This window comes from Lygodium microphyllum, chromosome 4 (genome assembly GCF_053477565.2).
Source record: "Lygodium microphyllum isolate KBCC chromosome 4, Lygodium_microphyllum_v1.1.10, whole genome shotgun sequence".
Lineage (NCBI taxonomy): Eukaryota > Viridiplantae > Streptophyta > Polypodiopsida > Schizaeales > Lygodiaceae > Lygodium > Lygodium microphyllum.
The window spans coordinates 15,163,551-15,178,172 of record NC_141138.1 but is presented as its reverse complement, the minus strand read 5'-3'; the positions used below and the strand labels follow the sequence as shown (position 1 = coordinate 15,178,172).

Sequence of the window (14,622 nt, the reverse complement as noted above, 5' to 3'; positions counted from 1 at the left end):
TTTTCTTAAGCCCAAGTCATGTCCAATATATGGTATTCATTCTTTTATACCATCATATTTTATGAGGCGAGTACACTTTTTCCTTGCAAGCACTAGTGAGAATGATGAGAATGGTATGAAAACACAAGTAAATTATAAATATGAAGTAGTTTTGTAGCATTGGTAGTAAGAAGGAGTTTGGTAACATTGTCTTCTTATTTGATAACCTTCTATAGTAGTCTATAGTGATACTTAACCCAAATTTAAGACGTCAAGTATAGGATAGCAAGGTAGAGCGTCAATCATGAACTTGAAAACATAAAGTGAATACACATCTTTCAAAAAACATAATGCACACAACAAATTGGTCTCCATGATCATCCCACTAACATGAACCTTTGCAAACTTGCATTGTGACTAATTTGAAGTAAAATCATGGCCATTATTATAGTCATTGAATTTTGTGGGAATGTCCTAATTTAGTACATAAAAACTAATTTACAAAGAGAGAGTGGTATGTTGAATCTCAATGATCAGATGTCTACAAGCGTCGTAGGAGTGCTCCTTCAATTGAAATCCCAGGACCAAATGCTAGTGCAAGTGTCCATACATTTATAATATCCGCATGTTCACACTCTTGCAATAAGAGTTGAAGAACAAAGATGATTGTAGGAGCCCCCATATTGGAATATTGATCAAGTATTGCCCTGTGTCATGTAAGTGTAACATATTGGTTCTTTTGGTGTTATAAACTGTAGAAAGGCTATATATATTGGGTATATATTTGTATGCATATCTACTTACAATGCATATATAAATATATTTGTGCACGTTCATATGCTTAAGTTATAAAGGTTGTTTGAGAGTTTGTATGTGAAGCCTACTCTTCAAGAGCTTTTCAAGGATATAACTTGAGCACACCAAATCCAAAGTTGTTGAAGAATCTCTATTTCGAGAGTAGTATTGAACACTCAACAGCTTTCCAAGGATATATATGCAATATGAGGGGATTTTGACAAAGATTGATGGAAGTCATTATGTTTGTCACAGCTTTTATTCAAGTAATCCTCAATGCTAACTTGTCTATAGGTGGTCACACACCTCTTGTTGCTTGTATGCGTCTTTTTTATGAATGTATTGGGTGACGTGAAGTGATGCCTTAAACCTTTTTCTAGTACTTAATTGTGATTGGGATCTCTAGGTATTGAGCTTGGTGTTAGCCCTTTGTTCCACACCCCCTCAATGTGCCCATTTATCTTGTAGGGTTGGGTAAACCTTGCCCAAAATTTTTGCAAGCCCTTTTGACCTTGGTCCATCGAGGTGCTCCTAACATTTTTGTTCTTTTTAGCATTAATGTGTTTTCGAGGTTTGTGTACACACAAAAAACACATTGGTCCACTCAGCCCTTTGGGGGTTCTCGAGTCTCGACAATTTACCTCTGTTTATGAGAGAGAGAGAGAGAGAGAGAGAGAGAGAGAGAGAGAACCTGGAGTGCCGCAGCTGGTGTGCATGCAAGCCACAGCTTTGTTGGACTGCGTCTATGATTGCCCGGCCGCCCGGGTGGATAGCCCAGTTCACTGTATCGGCTGTCAAGCCCTTCACCTGAGAGAGCAGGTGGCGTGCGAACTCCCCGGCATGGCGGGCCACCAGCTCGGGGACCTGCTTGGACAGGCCAACCTGCAGGCCGGCTTGCCTGACGCGGGCGACGATGCCGTCCTCGGAGCCGTCGATGAAGGAGGAGGAGCAGCGGCGGATCTCGAAGAGAGCCGGGGATTCGACGACGACGTCGGTGGCAGCAAGAGGAGACTGGGCGGCGCCCACCACGGCGGCCGCCGCGCCGTCCCCGAATATGGACGCCACCACCACGTTGTTGGCAGGGTCGCCCGGTTCGGGCGGCGCCGCGTGGCACGAGTTCACCTCCACCCACACCACCAGCACGCACGCTGGGCGGGCGTGGCCTCGGCGGCCGCCGCACAGGTAGGTGGGCGCCCCTGAAGCGATCTCGGCCGCCGTCCGCAGGCCCAGCACGCCAGCGTGGCAGCCGTGGAAGGTGACGGCGAAGTGTCGCGTGCCACGCGGCAGGCCCAGGCGCTTGAGGAGGCGCAGGTCCAGGCCTGGGCTGAGGGCCCCGCTGGTGGAATAGAGCAGGAGGTGGGTGATGTGGCGGCGAGGACCGCGCCAGCTGTCCAGCGCCCGGCGAGCCGCGGCCTCGGCGAGGCCCAGAGCCTCCTCCTCGTACCAGCCCAGCCGCACATCCCAGGACGGGCAGCTGCTGCCGCCCTCCTCCCTGTACCGCTCGAATGGCACCGCCAAGTACTTGGTGCTGATTTGCGAGTTCTGGCCTATGTTTTTAATTTTACACAAACCCAATAGATATTAGATTATAATAATCAATAAAGGCATGTTGATCAGTACCGGCCAGAGTCGCAGACCATGTCTTTACTTCTTATACATAATCGCAATTATTAGCTGGAGGGTACGACCACTCACATATGCGCTCCGCAAACTGGATGTCCGCAGGGGCGAAGCCCAGGTTGCGTCCCAGGTTGCTGGCGTACGTCTTCATGCTCACTGCTCTCTCGGGCGTCGCCGTCCCCATCCCGAGTATCAGCGCCGGCCCAGCACCAGCTGTACACGTGGCCGCCACCTCATCACCGCCTAATTCCTCTTCATCATCCATGCTGGCGCTCCACTCATCAGCTTCAGTACTACCAGCTGCAGCTGGAGCGTCATGTGCAGGACCACCAGCTGCCACTTCCGATTGGGCTCCTCGCTCGCACGTCGATTCTTTAGTTTCTTCGTTGCATCTTAACGATACACAGCGTCTGTTACTCCTCAAATCAGGCATGACGAATGGAACAGAATATTGTCGAGTCATACTAAACTGGACAGCTTCTTGCCGCTGCTTACTTATAGCCCTTATCATAGGTAGAGCTATAATGCCCTCTTCCTCATAAATATAGCGGGGATTTGATGTGTTGACTTCAGCTTCGTTCAATGAAACCTCCCCTACCTAACTCTATAATCACAATCAACATATGATCTACAGTTCTGCAAACGAACTCAAGCTTCGTCTTTAACCACGTCTCACGAGAAGAAAGGTGGCCGAGAAAACAACGAGGTTATCGCATTGCACAACGTGTATGCGTTTTGCAAGCCTATGGATCACATTTCACAAAATGTTATTAAACTCGCCTCAGCTATATAATCAATTCTAAATATCTCCTATCCTAAGCTTAAGGGGTTTGTTTTGCCCGTTTTCACAATTTGCTGGATTGAAGTATTTCTTTTATAGAGGCAATAGAAACATAAATGAAAGCGTATGACAAAGCATAACTCAATAGAACACAGTTACGGTCAGGGTAACTTAGAGACAATGAACATGGTGAAAATCTAAATGAATGAAGGAATAGTGAATATATAATGCTCATGTAGCAAACAAACTGAGTAGGAAATGAAAATTGTACCTTGAACTCCTGTGTCTTTAGGATCGAGTGTAGTACTCCTTATGGATCCCAAAATGTAGCAAGGCAACCTCCAAGATGTTAGATAGTAGCAAATGTAGTAGGTGATATACTTAGTATTTGACTCACAGAGGAGAGAGTACCAGTGCAATAATAGAGTGCCACATGGCAGTTAATGACATCAAATGGATGGCAAGTTGTAGCTTCTAGGGCTGGACAATAGTTGTCAATGGTGTGAACTATGTGATGAAGGTTGGAAACAAACCCTGGATGGATGTGGATAATGTTGGGCAGCCTCCCTTGAGATATCCTCCACGAATGGGGAGTGAGCAGCAAAGCTAGAAGGCACGAGACTTGCAAAAACCAGACTAGATTGAATGGAGGACAATCTACCTATTTATATAAAGTTTCAGGACCTCAAACCTCTCTCTATTTTAAACTCTCTCGAATTGTGTCTCGTTTTAAGGTTTTCATCATTTAAGCATTTTTGGACTATTTAAGAGGCTAATTAGCATGCAATGCTTATTTTAGCTCAACACTCACTCTCACGTCCAAAAATTGAGCTAGAAAGGAAGGCCAACCCAATGTTATGTTATGTTTGTTGTTATTTTTATGTGTTTTTATCTAAAAGCATTCCACCCAAAAGTAGCCAGGGCATCAAACAAAGGGTATATGGTGGTTGCCCAATGGCCTACCAAGACTACAAAGGTGATGGTTATCTTACCAAGGGAGTCCGAGCGGTCATCCCAAAAGCAATGATGACATATGACAAAGGGTAGACATTGACTGCCCAGTGGCCTACCAAGTCTTGCAAAGGCGAATGAAACAACAATGAACTTTTTTATCTCTTTTTTTGGGTGGGTCTGAGTGTTTGTTTCAAAAATATGGATTGCCATCAATAAAGTAACCAATGAGAGACTACGGGGAAGACCCAAAGACTTTCACAAAATAAGCAAGCTATCCCTACCACTACTGGGTGTTGATGACGAAGGAATAGACTAAGGACATGGGAAGCAAATATGGTGGATATGTGGAGAGACCAAAAAGATGAGTAAAAAGTAAGTTAGCGAAGCTAAGCAAGCAAGGGAGACTATCTTGGAGACTGCCAGGTGTAATTCCATGATAGTGGATCCAGAGTTGATCACTTCAAAACATCGAAATTGAATAAATGCACACACATGCATATTTACAAAATAGAATGCCAATGCACTAGAGTTACGCAAGAGGCAATGTAGATGTAATCATGCTCATGCAAAATGCTACGTAATGGTGCCAGTTGGAGAGTATACTTGTAGGTAAATTATTCACTTGCCCAAGTGTCCTTTTATAATTGTATCATCCTGATGATTTGGATGAAGATACAAAGTATAATATACATAATGTCTAAAAAATAAACTATAAACAACATCTTGTCACCACCAAGAGAAGAAAGTCATTCTCTCTCAATGTGGAAAGGAAAGCTAGAAGGAATCACCCTCTCCCCATAAATTTCAAGAAGTAGGGAAGGGTGTACCCAAGCCGATCCTGGGTAACAAACACTAAAGTATCGACGTCTGATTGATAACCTTGGTCAATGTATTTGCAAAAGTGTCTGATTAAGGCAGAAACTCTAGGCAAATGGTGCTTAGCTCAACCTGCTCTTTGGTGAAGTGGAAGTGTCATTGAAAACTCAGCTCAAGAAGAGCTTTGAGATGAAGGATATGAAACATGGCTCACATATTCTTGGGATATGCATCATATGCAATCACTCTTAGGGGCTGAAAATTCACATTAGTTAGCACGTGGTGCATATCAAAGAAAAACCGATCATGGTGGAGAAGTGAATGGTAGAAATTCAATGATCCAATTGCTATCTTGGTGGTATAGGATTATAGTAGCGGATGAAGCTAAACTCTCACAAAAGAGAGCAAATGAAAGTGCTGATGAATCGGTTTCAAACATGATGGAATCATGTCGTGTCACTAAAAGAGTGTGTTATGAAGCCTCAAGTGCCAAACAAAACCATGCCAAGTGGCTAGAAACAAGGCTTTGACAAGGCAATAAATGGGTTCGAATAGAGCTAAGATAGTAAGATGAACAATGTGTTCAATGTGAATGCAATTCATAGTTTAAGAGAGAAAGAGAGTGTGTGCATCTATGTGAACGAGTCTTACGGTTTAGGCTTATATAAAAGAGGGTTTCACTTTCTATCTTATTCATTGAGTTCTCACATGTCTTGTGTAAGAAAGATGGCTAAGCCTAAGGTAGTTGCAAATAAGCTTCCGCTCAGAGCCCCATATCGTGTCCAATCCCTTGGAGCATATACTAGCTCACATGCACCCCCTTCTCAACCTAACCCAACTTCCTCAAGCCGCCCTCACAAGGGTCCTCCTCAGCATCCCCACAAGAAACACAAGTGGAAGCCAGGTATAGTGGCTCTGAGAGAAATCAGGAGAGGTGTGAGCGCTCTTTTGATCTCATCATTCCGAAGGCAAGCTTCTCGAGACTTGTTCAGGAGACTGTGCAAGACCTCTACTGCACAGAAAGCAGGAGGTGGTTTTTGGCACATGGTCAAGATAGACCTGATTGCTTCACAAAAGAATATCTTCATGCTCTACAGTGTGCTACAAAGGCATTTTTAGTTGACTTGATGACTAATGCTCAGCGTTGTGCAATACATGCAAAGCACATCACTGTAACTCCCAAGGACTTCCAACTTGTAAGAAATCTTCAAGCAGTGAAGGATGCATTCGTTCCAATGGAATGAATAAAGTTTGTAATGTTATCTTTTTTGGTATAGTGTTCTCCTCGTGCATTAGACATATGACTATGTCCCAATGCAAAACTATTGTACGCACCCTTAAAATATGAATTAAATTTTTACTATCGTCCTTCACTCTCAACTTTGACTGCATCTTCGCTGTATTTTCAACTTTTACTTATATTTTTTTCTAGCACTGTCAAATTTAATAGGAAAAACATGCAAAAAGTTGTCATTTCTTGTTGCAGACTTTACTTTTGATGTCTCTGTATAGTCTATGTGGTGCGAAGTTTCAAAGGGCCAGTAGTCGCGATGTTGATTTCTCGATTATCATCCATCCATAATATTGTTGTGGGATATTTTTTTAAATAATAAGCTGTATCGAAATGTGACAAAACTTCACATGCGCACTCGTTAGATGGCCAAGAGCCCAAAAAAGTTTTGAAAAAAAAATGCCTACAGACCCCTGGTCTGAAGTCTAGCATCTGGAGCCACTTTCCTAGCAAAATGAGACGAAACTTCACACGCACGCTCATTAGATGGCCAAGAGCCCCAAAAAAAAATTTGAGAAAAAAAAGTCTACAGACCCCTAGTCTATAGTCTGGCGTCTTGAGCCACTTTCCAAGTGCGCATGTGAAGTTTCATCGCATTTTGATAAAAGGTTATGGATTTATGATCACATAATAGACAGTGCATATGAAGTTGCATTAATCCAATTTTGAGGTTTAAATGGGTTAAAAGTTCAATCTTCTTCTCATTTTCACATCTTTCTTTTTTTGCTTCCTCAATTCTCATACCCCAAACCTCTCTCTTCTCCATCTTGCCCTCCTCGAGCTTGCATGGTACACATAAGCAAGCATGTCACCGTTTCGGCCCACGGGAAGGCCTCATGCCAAGGTCGGCCACCTAGAGCACAAGGTGGAGCCTCCTCTAGTGCATCAACATGTGCTCCCCATAGAGCACAACAACCACCATAGAAGAAGAGGAGATGGAAACCAGGCATTGTCGCCCTTCTGGAGGTAAGGATAATCCAGCGCACATACGAGCTTCTCATCCCAAAAAGATCTTTTCATAAGGTTGTTCGGGAAGTTATATAAGACTTGGAGCTGAAAGGGATGGGAATATTTTGGGCATGAGTGCGTGATGCCCCACCTGTAGGAAAGTGGACTGCTGTAGCTATGGAGGCCTTGCAAATGGCTGCAAAGGGGTTTCTCAATAATTACAAGGCGTCTACTCTCAAAGAAACTACTAGTATACAATTTTCAGTATTGCTATCCATAAACTATACTAAATAACCATACATCTATAGGCAAATGACCAAAGGAGTAAGATTCTACTGCTAGGAATATCCTAATAGCGACCCGAATATATCAAATGTAACTAGCAGTGTAGCAATCAAGTACCAAGATTTGTCAAAACATATAGGGCGTCAAGTACATAGATGTATACAACAATGCATATCAAGCATATATCCACCACTAACAACCCACTAACAATAGGTATAAGATATCTTAGTGCTCAAAAGCAAATCAATCCACAATCATAAATATTTGCAATGAATAATGTAGCATAAACTAAAAGAGCATAAAGAGTTAGAAACGCTGACTTAAAGAACAAAGCTTTACAATATAAATACCAATGGCTCCCATTCGAAGTGAATCTAGAGTGCCCAAGAGCATAACAAATCTCAATACATCAAGCACATAACATCTAGGAAGCCCAAGTGTATCAATGATATATTCGAGAGTATATACATTCAACTCGGGTAAGTTACTCATGAATATATGTGTACATCACGTGCATTCAAAATAAGGTATTTTTAAAATACCATTTTTATACATTTTTTACATACAAAAGGGTGTCATACAAAGGGGTTATTTACATATTGAATAAAAAAGGGTTATGTTTTATTCACGAAAAATTCACAAATAAGGATATTTATAAATAGGCCTTGAACGCACGTAATGTAGAGGATATATATATATAGTAACTTCCCTGAGACATTCAATATGTCTTCAACTCGCAAGTAAAGAATCACTAAAGAAAATGGCTAATATCCAAATATATCCAATGGAACTCAAATCCAAGCTTCAAAGGTCACCATAAACATATCTAGGCATAGATATCAATGGCAAGCATCAACATAAGTATATGAATACCATATTAGAGAGTTTGGGAATCTCCCAAGTCCCACTTTCAAATAAGGGGTAAAGATTTGGCCATGTGACTAAATCTTAACCCATGCTTCAAAGTGGAACTTGGAAAGACAACCTATATAGTAATTAGGGTAGACTTCACCTTTAAGTAAGGGGAAAACATTTGATCATGTGGCCAAATAATAACTATAGTAGAAATTCCCAAATTCCCTGATATAGTGTTTATGGAAGACCCGAATAGTATGTAGCCATGTAATACATAAAGCTCTGTAACATGTAAGCTTACTAGCCAAACCAGAACTGTTTTATTCTGTGTAAAATAGATAATTAAAATTTTACATAGAATCAAGTCTATGAGTACTTAGATATTTAGCTCTTGTGGTGCTCTTCATTTCTAGCTATAAAACACCTCAATTTGATATCATATGCGAAAGTTATTGCCAAAATACAAAAGTGATATCAAGTTGCCATAGATATCTAGGGCTTCTACAAAATGTTGTGGATCCACCCAAAATGGATAGCCTGGTTGCTTCTCAACTCAATAAGCATTCCACAAAGCTTAGCTTAGCCTCGGGAAGCTCATCAACTAGCCTAGAGTAATTATTGAAGGTAGGGAAGCCAATGTATATCTCAAATGGATTAAAATGGGGCTGTCATGAAAGTTATAAGTCAAGCTCTCTTTCGAGACTGAATGCGATGTTGATCAAGCTTCTTGAAGGCCCACTTTGATACCAATTGAAAGGAGGAGCGAGAGTGGAAGCACAAGCGAAAGTAAGAGCTACAAAGGTACAAGCAAGAGAGAGCAAGATAGTATGTGGAAACTCTATCACAAATTTGTGTAACTTGTCTTCCCTTATTCTATTGTCATGGTAAGAATAAAGAATAGAGAGATAGTGATGGGCAACCACCACCTCTTATGTACAGGTGTGTAGGTGGTAATTACAAGTAAATATAGGTGGCTAGGCACAAGCAGCCTTTAACCCCCAATAATTTCATCATTATTCCATAAATTGTGGAAAGATATCCATGTAAATTATACATGGTTTGTAAGTTGTCATGGAAGCCTTTGATAATCTCTAGAAAGAGGTGGATAGCTCTTGATTGGTCCATTCACCAACTCTTTTTAGATATTCCATTTGTAAAGGGCATCATTCATTGTTGGCAAATTTCTACAAGTTGGAACTTTAAAAACCTCAACATAAAACCTTGCCTAAGTTCTTATTGTTGAAATGTCCAATCTATCAATATTTTTTTCTTCTGGCTCAATAATAGTTGGGCCCTTCCTTTTTTTTTTGGTAAAACCCTCAACCCATATTTTGAGAGTAGACTACCAAAACTGATGCCAAATTGTCTACAACATTCTCTTATGGACATGCTAGCTTTATGGGCAATCATAGCCTTTGACATGTCTTCTTTGGTCCATGGAAAATCACATCTTTTGTTGTGACGCCTTGGTATAGGAGTTGCATCTCTAGTTTCCTCACATGTGAATGGAGCATTTGTCTCCTAGTTTATAGCAGGAGTACCCCTTGGATGCATTATTGGTATTGCGAGAGTGAGCATCTGCTAAAAGGTGCAAACGATCCCCTTCTACTTCTTCTCTTCCCGATGGACAAAATTGCCACAATTGATGCAAGTTTGCATTCTTGTCTTTATCAACACAAAGTCATGTTTTTGCAGAGAAATTTAGATACTAGTTTGGCAAATCAATGCAAGAGAAATAGCCTATCACCTCAACTCAATAGATAAGCAAATCAATGTATCAGAGTTTCTTCCTTCCTTATTTTAGGGGATTGGAATTCTTATCTCTAATTTTCTTGAGGCTTGTGGGGGCTAAATGCATTGACATGTCTTTTTAGCTGATTGTGTTGCTTCAATGGAAGGGGCTTTGGTAAAACTTGGCCGGAAAATAGTTGCAACTATATGTTTTTGTGCAAAGTGTTGGTTTCCTACAAATTTGGGAATATTGAAAGAAATTGTAGATTTATGAGTGTTGTCTAAAGGGAAAGACTTGAAAGTTTGAAGAGCAACAAGCTTGATGGAGCATGAAAAAGTAGGCTTGATATCAACCCCCCATAGGGGCAGATCCTTCCTCCTTTCTTATCCAACAAGACCTTAGTGTGGAGAATGTGAGCAATAGAAGAGCATCTTGCAAGGATGCCACTCTTGCACTCCCAGATAAGACATATGGCATTCATAAGTGAGATGAAGAAGGATAAAGAGAGAGTCATAGGAGTATATTGGAATAGCAATTAGTCTAGTTGGCTTCTTTAAATAAAATAAGTTTAAGGGGGGGAGAATGTTGATTGGTTTCTAGTGGAAAAAAATGGATCGATTAATTGAATGAAAGTTTGATTGCATCATTCTTCTCTATCTCTATCAAGAACTACTAGTTTCACACTCTGTCTCTGTCACCATCATTGGCTTCCATCACCGTCTTCAATGCTATCATCATTTTTAAGTATGATATGGTGCCCTCACTGATGATTTGGGCTATGTGTAGGGACTGATGAGTCCTCCATTGTATTCATCATTCATTTCAAATTTAGTTTAGATGTCTCTTCTCTTCCTGCTATCTTTTCTCTTCTCCTTTTCTCTCTATATTCATGTACCTCTTCCATTGTGCACTCTTACATGGTATCATCACCCCTAAGAGAGGACATGTGGGTTTCCTACAAAGAAGACCACCTTACTACTGCAAACACAAATTTTTAGCATGCTACAAATAATGCAAATTTTTTGCTTTTTACAAATGCTTTCAATAAAGGTAAAATATGTACAACTATTTCCTTGTGTTGGGGGTAAAGGCACCTCTGCCTAGCTGCCTGTGTATTACTACACTTTACTACACTGACAGTACCCACCACTGTACACTACAGGTGGCGAGTACCCATCACAGTCACTTATTCTTTATTCTTTTAGTGATAGTTTGAATAAAAGGAAGGCCCGACCACACATTGTCGTTGTTGGAGTTCCCACTTTGAGTTTCACTCTCTCTCTTGCTCTTGCTCTCCATCCGCCATAGCTCTCACCGCTAAGCTTCTTCCTCCTGGGTTCTACTTTCCTTTCAACTAGTATCAGAGCAAAGGCATTGGAGCTTGCTCGGCATTCTCTTCAGCCGAGATTTGAAGAGCTTCAACCCGAGCTTCAATGGTAGCCATGGCACCTACATTTGAAGGTATGTTTTGATCTCCCGCCTCCTCCCCAAGCTTCTGGCCTTCCATTGGCACCTTCTAAGGTTGCATAGGACCCCCCTCAACATTGCCAAGTGCTCCAGAGCACTGCTGAAGACCACCCAACCCCCAGGAACAGCCAATGCAAAATGCGGCACATTTTTAGGGCACTGGGCTGATCTCCTCTTGGCACTTCTCACTTCTTCCAGGGCTTTTCGGCACTCTTGGCAACCTTCCTGATCATTGTTAAACTCCTCGGCATTAGTTCTTGGATCCAGGCGATCGATTTGAGTGCTTCCATCTTCACCCATTGCTGTATACACAGTCCCAAGACTATCAAAACAGGGCAGCACTTGACATTTACTATTTGATACTTCTTGGCATTGCCCATTTGATGCCTATTGATGCTCGATGATGCCCGGATGTTATGGGATGCTACGTCTATGTTTTGGGACTGATTTGAAGCAAATTTAGGCATTGATTGAGCTTCATTTAATAGTAAATATGCTACTGTAATACAGTGGGCTGAAGCTTATTTACTTGGTGTATGCATTGGTTCTTAGATCTGGGGTGCTTACCAGAGATTTGAATGATCATACCGATGTATTTGGAGATTGTCAAATGCTTTTTTTTTGTTTTGGCATGCTTTTGAGCTTGGATCAGGCTCCGCGTTGGTCGTCATTCACTGGCATTTGGCTTCAATGGCATGCTTTGGACTGCTTTATGCCTATTGTCACTGCTTGACATTTAGGCTTCTTGCATTTATGCTTTGGTCATATATGGATGCTACTTGGCTTGCCCATGCTTGACCGTCACTTGGAGCTTCGTCTTCAGATGTATTTGAGCATTTTGGACCTACTGGGCATTACATTTGGTTGTCAGTTACATGTTATTTGAATGCTTTCAGGCTTATGCTTTACGGGTTTGAGATAGCTTGGGATTTATGCTCCGGATGTACCCTACTGGGATTTGGCATGTCTGATGCTATGTATCCAATCTATTTGACCGTTGCTTGCTCTATTTGCATCTAACTTTACTTCCAGTGGGAGCCTCTTGGTATATTTGGATGTACACAGAGTCTTACTTACACTTGAGCTTGAGGTTGTGGGACAGTTACATGCATTTTCTCTCTTGAGAGCTTTATGTCTGCAATTAGTCTATAGTGGGTTGATTTGATACACCTATTCGGGCAGGCATCTATCTCTGTCACAGGTTTGTTAGTTTTGTATGCATCTTGGATGGTTATGCATTGAGCTTCTTGCTCTATCAGTTGTGCTTGTGCTTGGTCTCTTCTCTTACCCCGAGACCCATTACATGCATGACTTCTAGACCTATGAGATGTCTCTTGTCTGACAAGTTATTAGTTTGATAATGGAGCCCCAAGAGGAACACCAAGGAAAAGGGATTCTATTGCAAGAAAATCTATCTTGTAACATCAACAAGCTTTTATTTCATTCTTTTGATGACCAAAACAAAGAAAACAACAAATCTTCATGCAGCATCATAGTAGATATCTCTCATGGATTTGATAAAATCAACCATAATCTTCAACATCTTCATAGAATCCATCAATAGAACAAAGAACACAAAAGAATACACCATTTTTGAATGGAAATAAATCACATAGTATTCATCTTCAGTGTCTTGATAGTTCTCTCTCTCAATCTCTCATATACAGATACACTATTTTGATAGAATTCTCTCTCTCTCTCTCTCTCTCTCTCTCTCTCTCTCTCTCTCTCTCTCTCTCTCTCTCTCTCTCTCTCTCTCTCTCTCTCTCTCTCTCTCTCTCTCTCTCAATAGTACATCATCTCCTCACTAAAATAATCAATAATGACTCTCAATAATCCTTCTTAGGTTGTGGATGCATCTCCCAAGAGGTATGTCTGATGCAAAGAGGCACCAGAGCCACTACAATGTCTCTTCATAGCTCACTACTGTCGCTGTCACTCCAGCCTTCTCTTCAGTCTCTTCAGCAGCTGCTTCTTCCATTTGTTTTAGCTCTTTTGAACTTAGATTCATCCTTTCCAAAAGTTAGAAAAATTTTCCAAAGTCACACATACATTCTACAAAACACTTACAGAAGATCTACAAAACAGAATAGAACAGGAACAGAGCAAAAACAGAACAGAGACAGAGGCTCTACAGAAGGTCATTAGAGAATAGCAAATCCTCATAACTCATACTAAAACCATTCCAAACTATCAAAAACTATTCAAAAAGCTATCAAAATATTTCAACCTTCATCAATCATCAATCCATGCTTCATACAAAAGAAAATCAGAACAAAACACAAGCTATATAGAAGGTATCAGAACCTTAACAGAACCTATCAAACATCACAGAGCCTCATATTTCCACTAAGAATCATCATGAGCTTCCAAAACATAATCAATATCATCCAAAAAACTCTCAAATACTTCCATTAACAACCATACATCACTCTAAATCCATCAAAATCAACCACTCAGACCTCAAAAACAACAAAAATCAGTCAAAAATTCAGTCTTTTTCCACTCTTAACATATCCCACACTTAGAAAGGAAGTGTCCTCGTGACCTAAGGAAAAGAAGAATATAAGTTCACTAAAGAGCTCAATTTGATCTTCTTTAGTATCTTCAACAATCACTCCACCACGACCCCAACTTAGCACTTGTATCTCTAGAAAAGAATACTAGTAAAGGAAAACTTCGTTATTCATTAACACATCTGATAATCAATAGAAAGTCATAAAAATTTTGTAAAGGATATAAGAGGTTCTTCAGCTTTCCATCGTAGGCTTGCCATCCACCATCACTATCAATAGTTGAGAAGAGAGCTCTCGAACAAATTATTCAACCAGCACGAACTCACCGTATACAAATTATTACAACACACACACAAACACAACCATCTGAATGGCACCTCCAAAAAATGTCTCATTAAGAAGCATAGAAGATACATCCAGGGATATCAATGAAGATGATCCCTCTTGAAGGCTTGATGATTTTGAAATTGATCCAAGGATAAAGACTCATCTACAAAAGATGTTGGAGGATTTTGAAAGAATTGAAGGCAGCACATCCGTTCTAGCAAAACAATGTATCTACTAGGTAGACAAAGGGCATGAA

General features: G+C 40.9%; 1 protein-coding gene across 1 annotated transcript; it reads right to left on the bottom strand.

Annotated features, from left to right (window-relative positions):
- Positions 1-438: 438 nt before the first annotated feature.
- Positions 439-11,823, bottom strand: LOC148036821 (type III polyketide synthase 21-like). Its single transcript, XM_087677040.1, has 4 exons — positions 11,640-11,823; positions 2,470-2,988; positions 1,466-2,321; positions 439-686 (listed from the first exon to the last, which is right to left on the bottom strand). Exons 1-4 carry the CDS (start codon positions 11,821-11,823, stop codon positions 521-523), a joined length of 1,725 nt encoding a protein of 574 aa, XP_087533166.1. The 3' UTR covers positions 439-520.
- Positions 11,824-14,622: the final 2,799 nt, after the last annotated feature.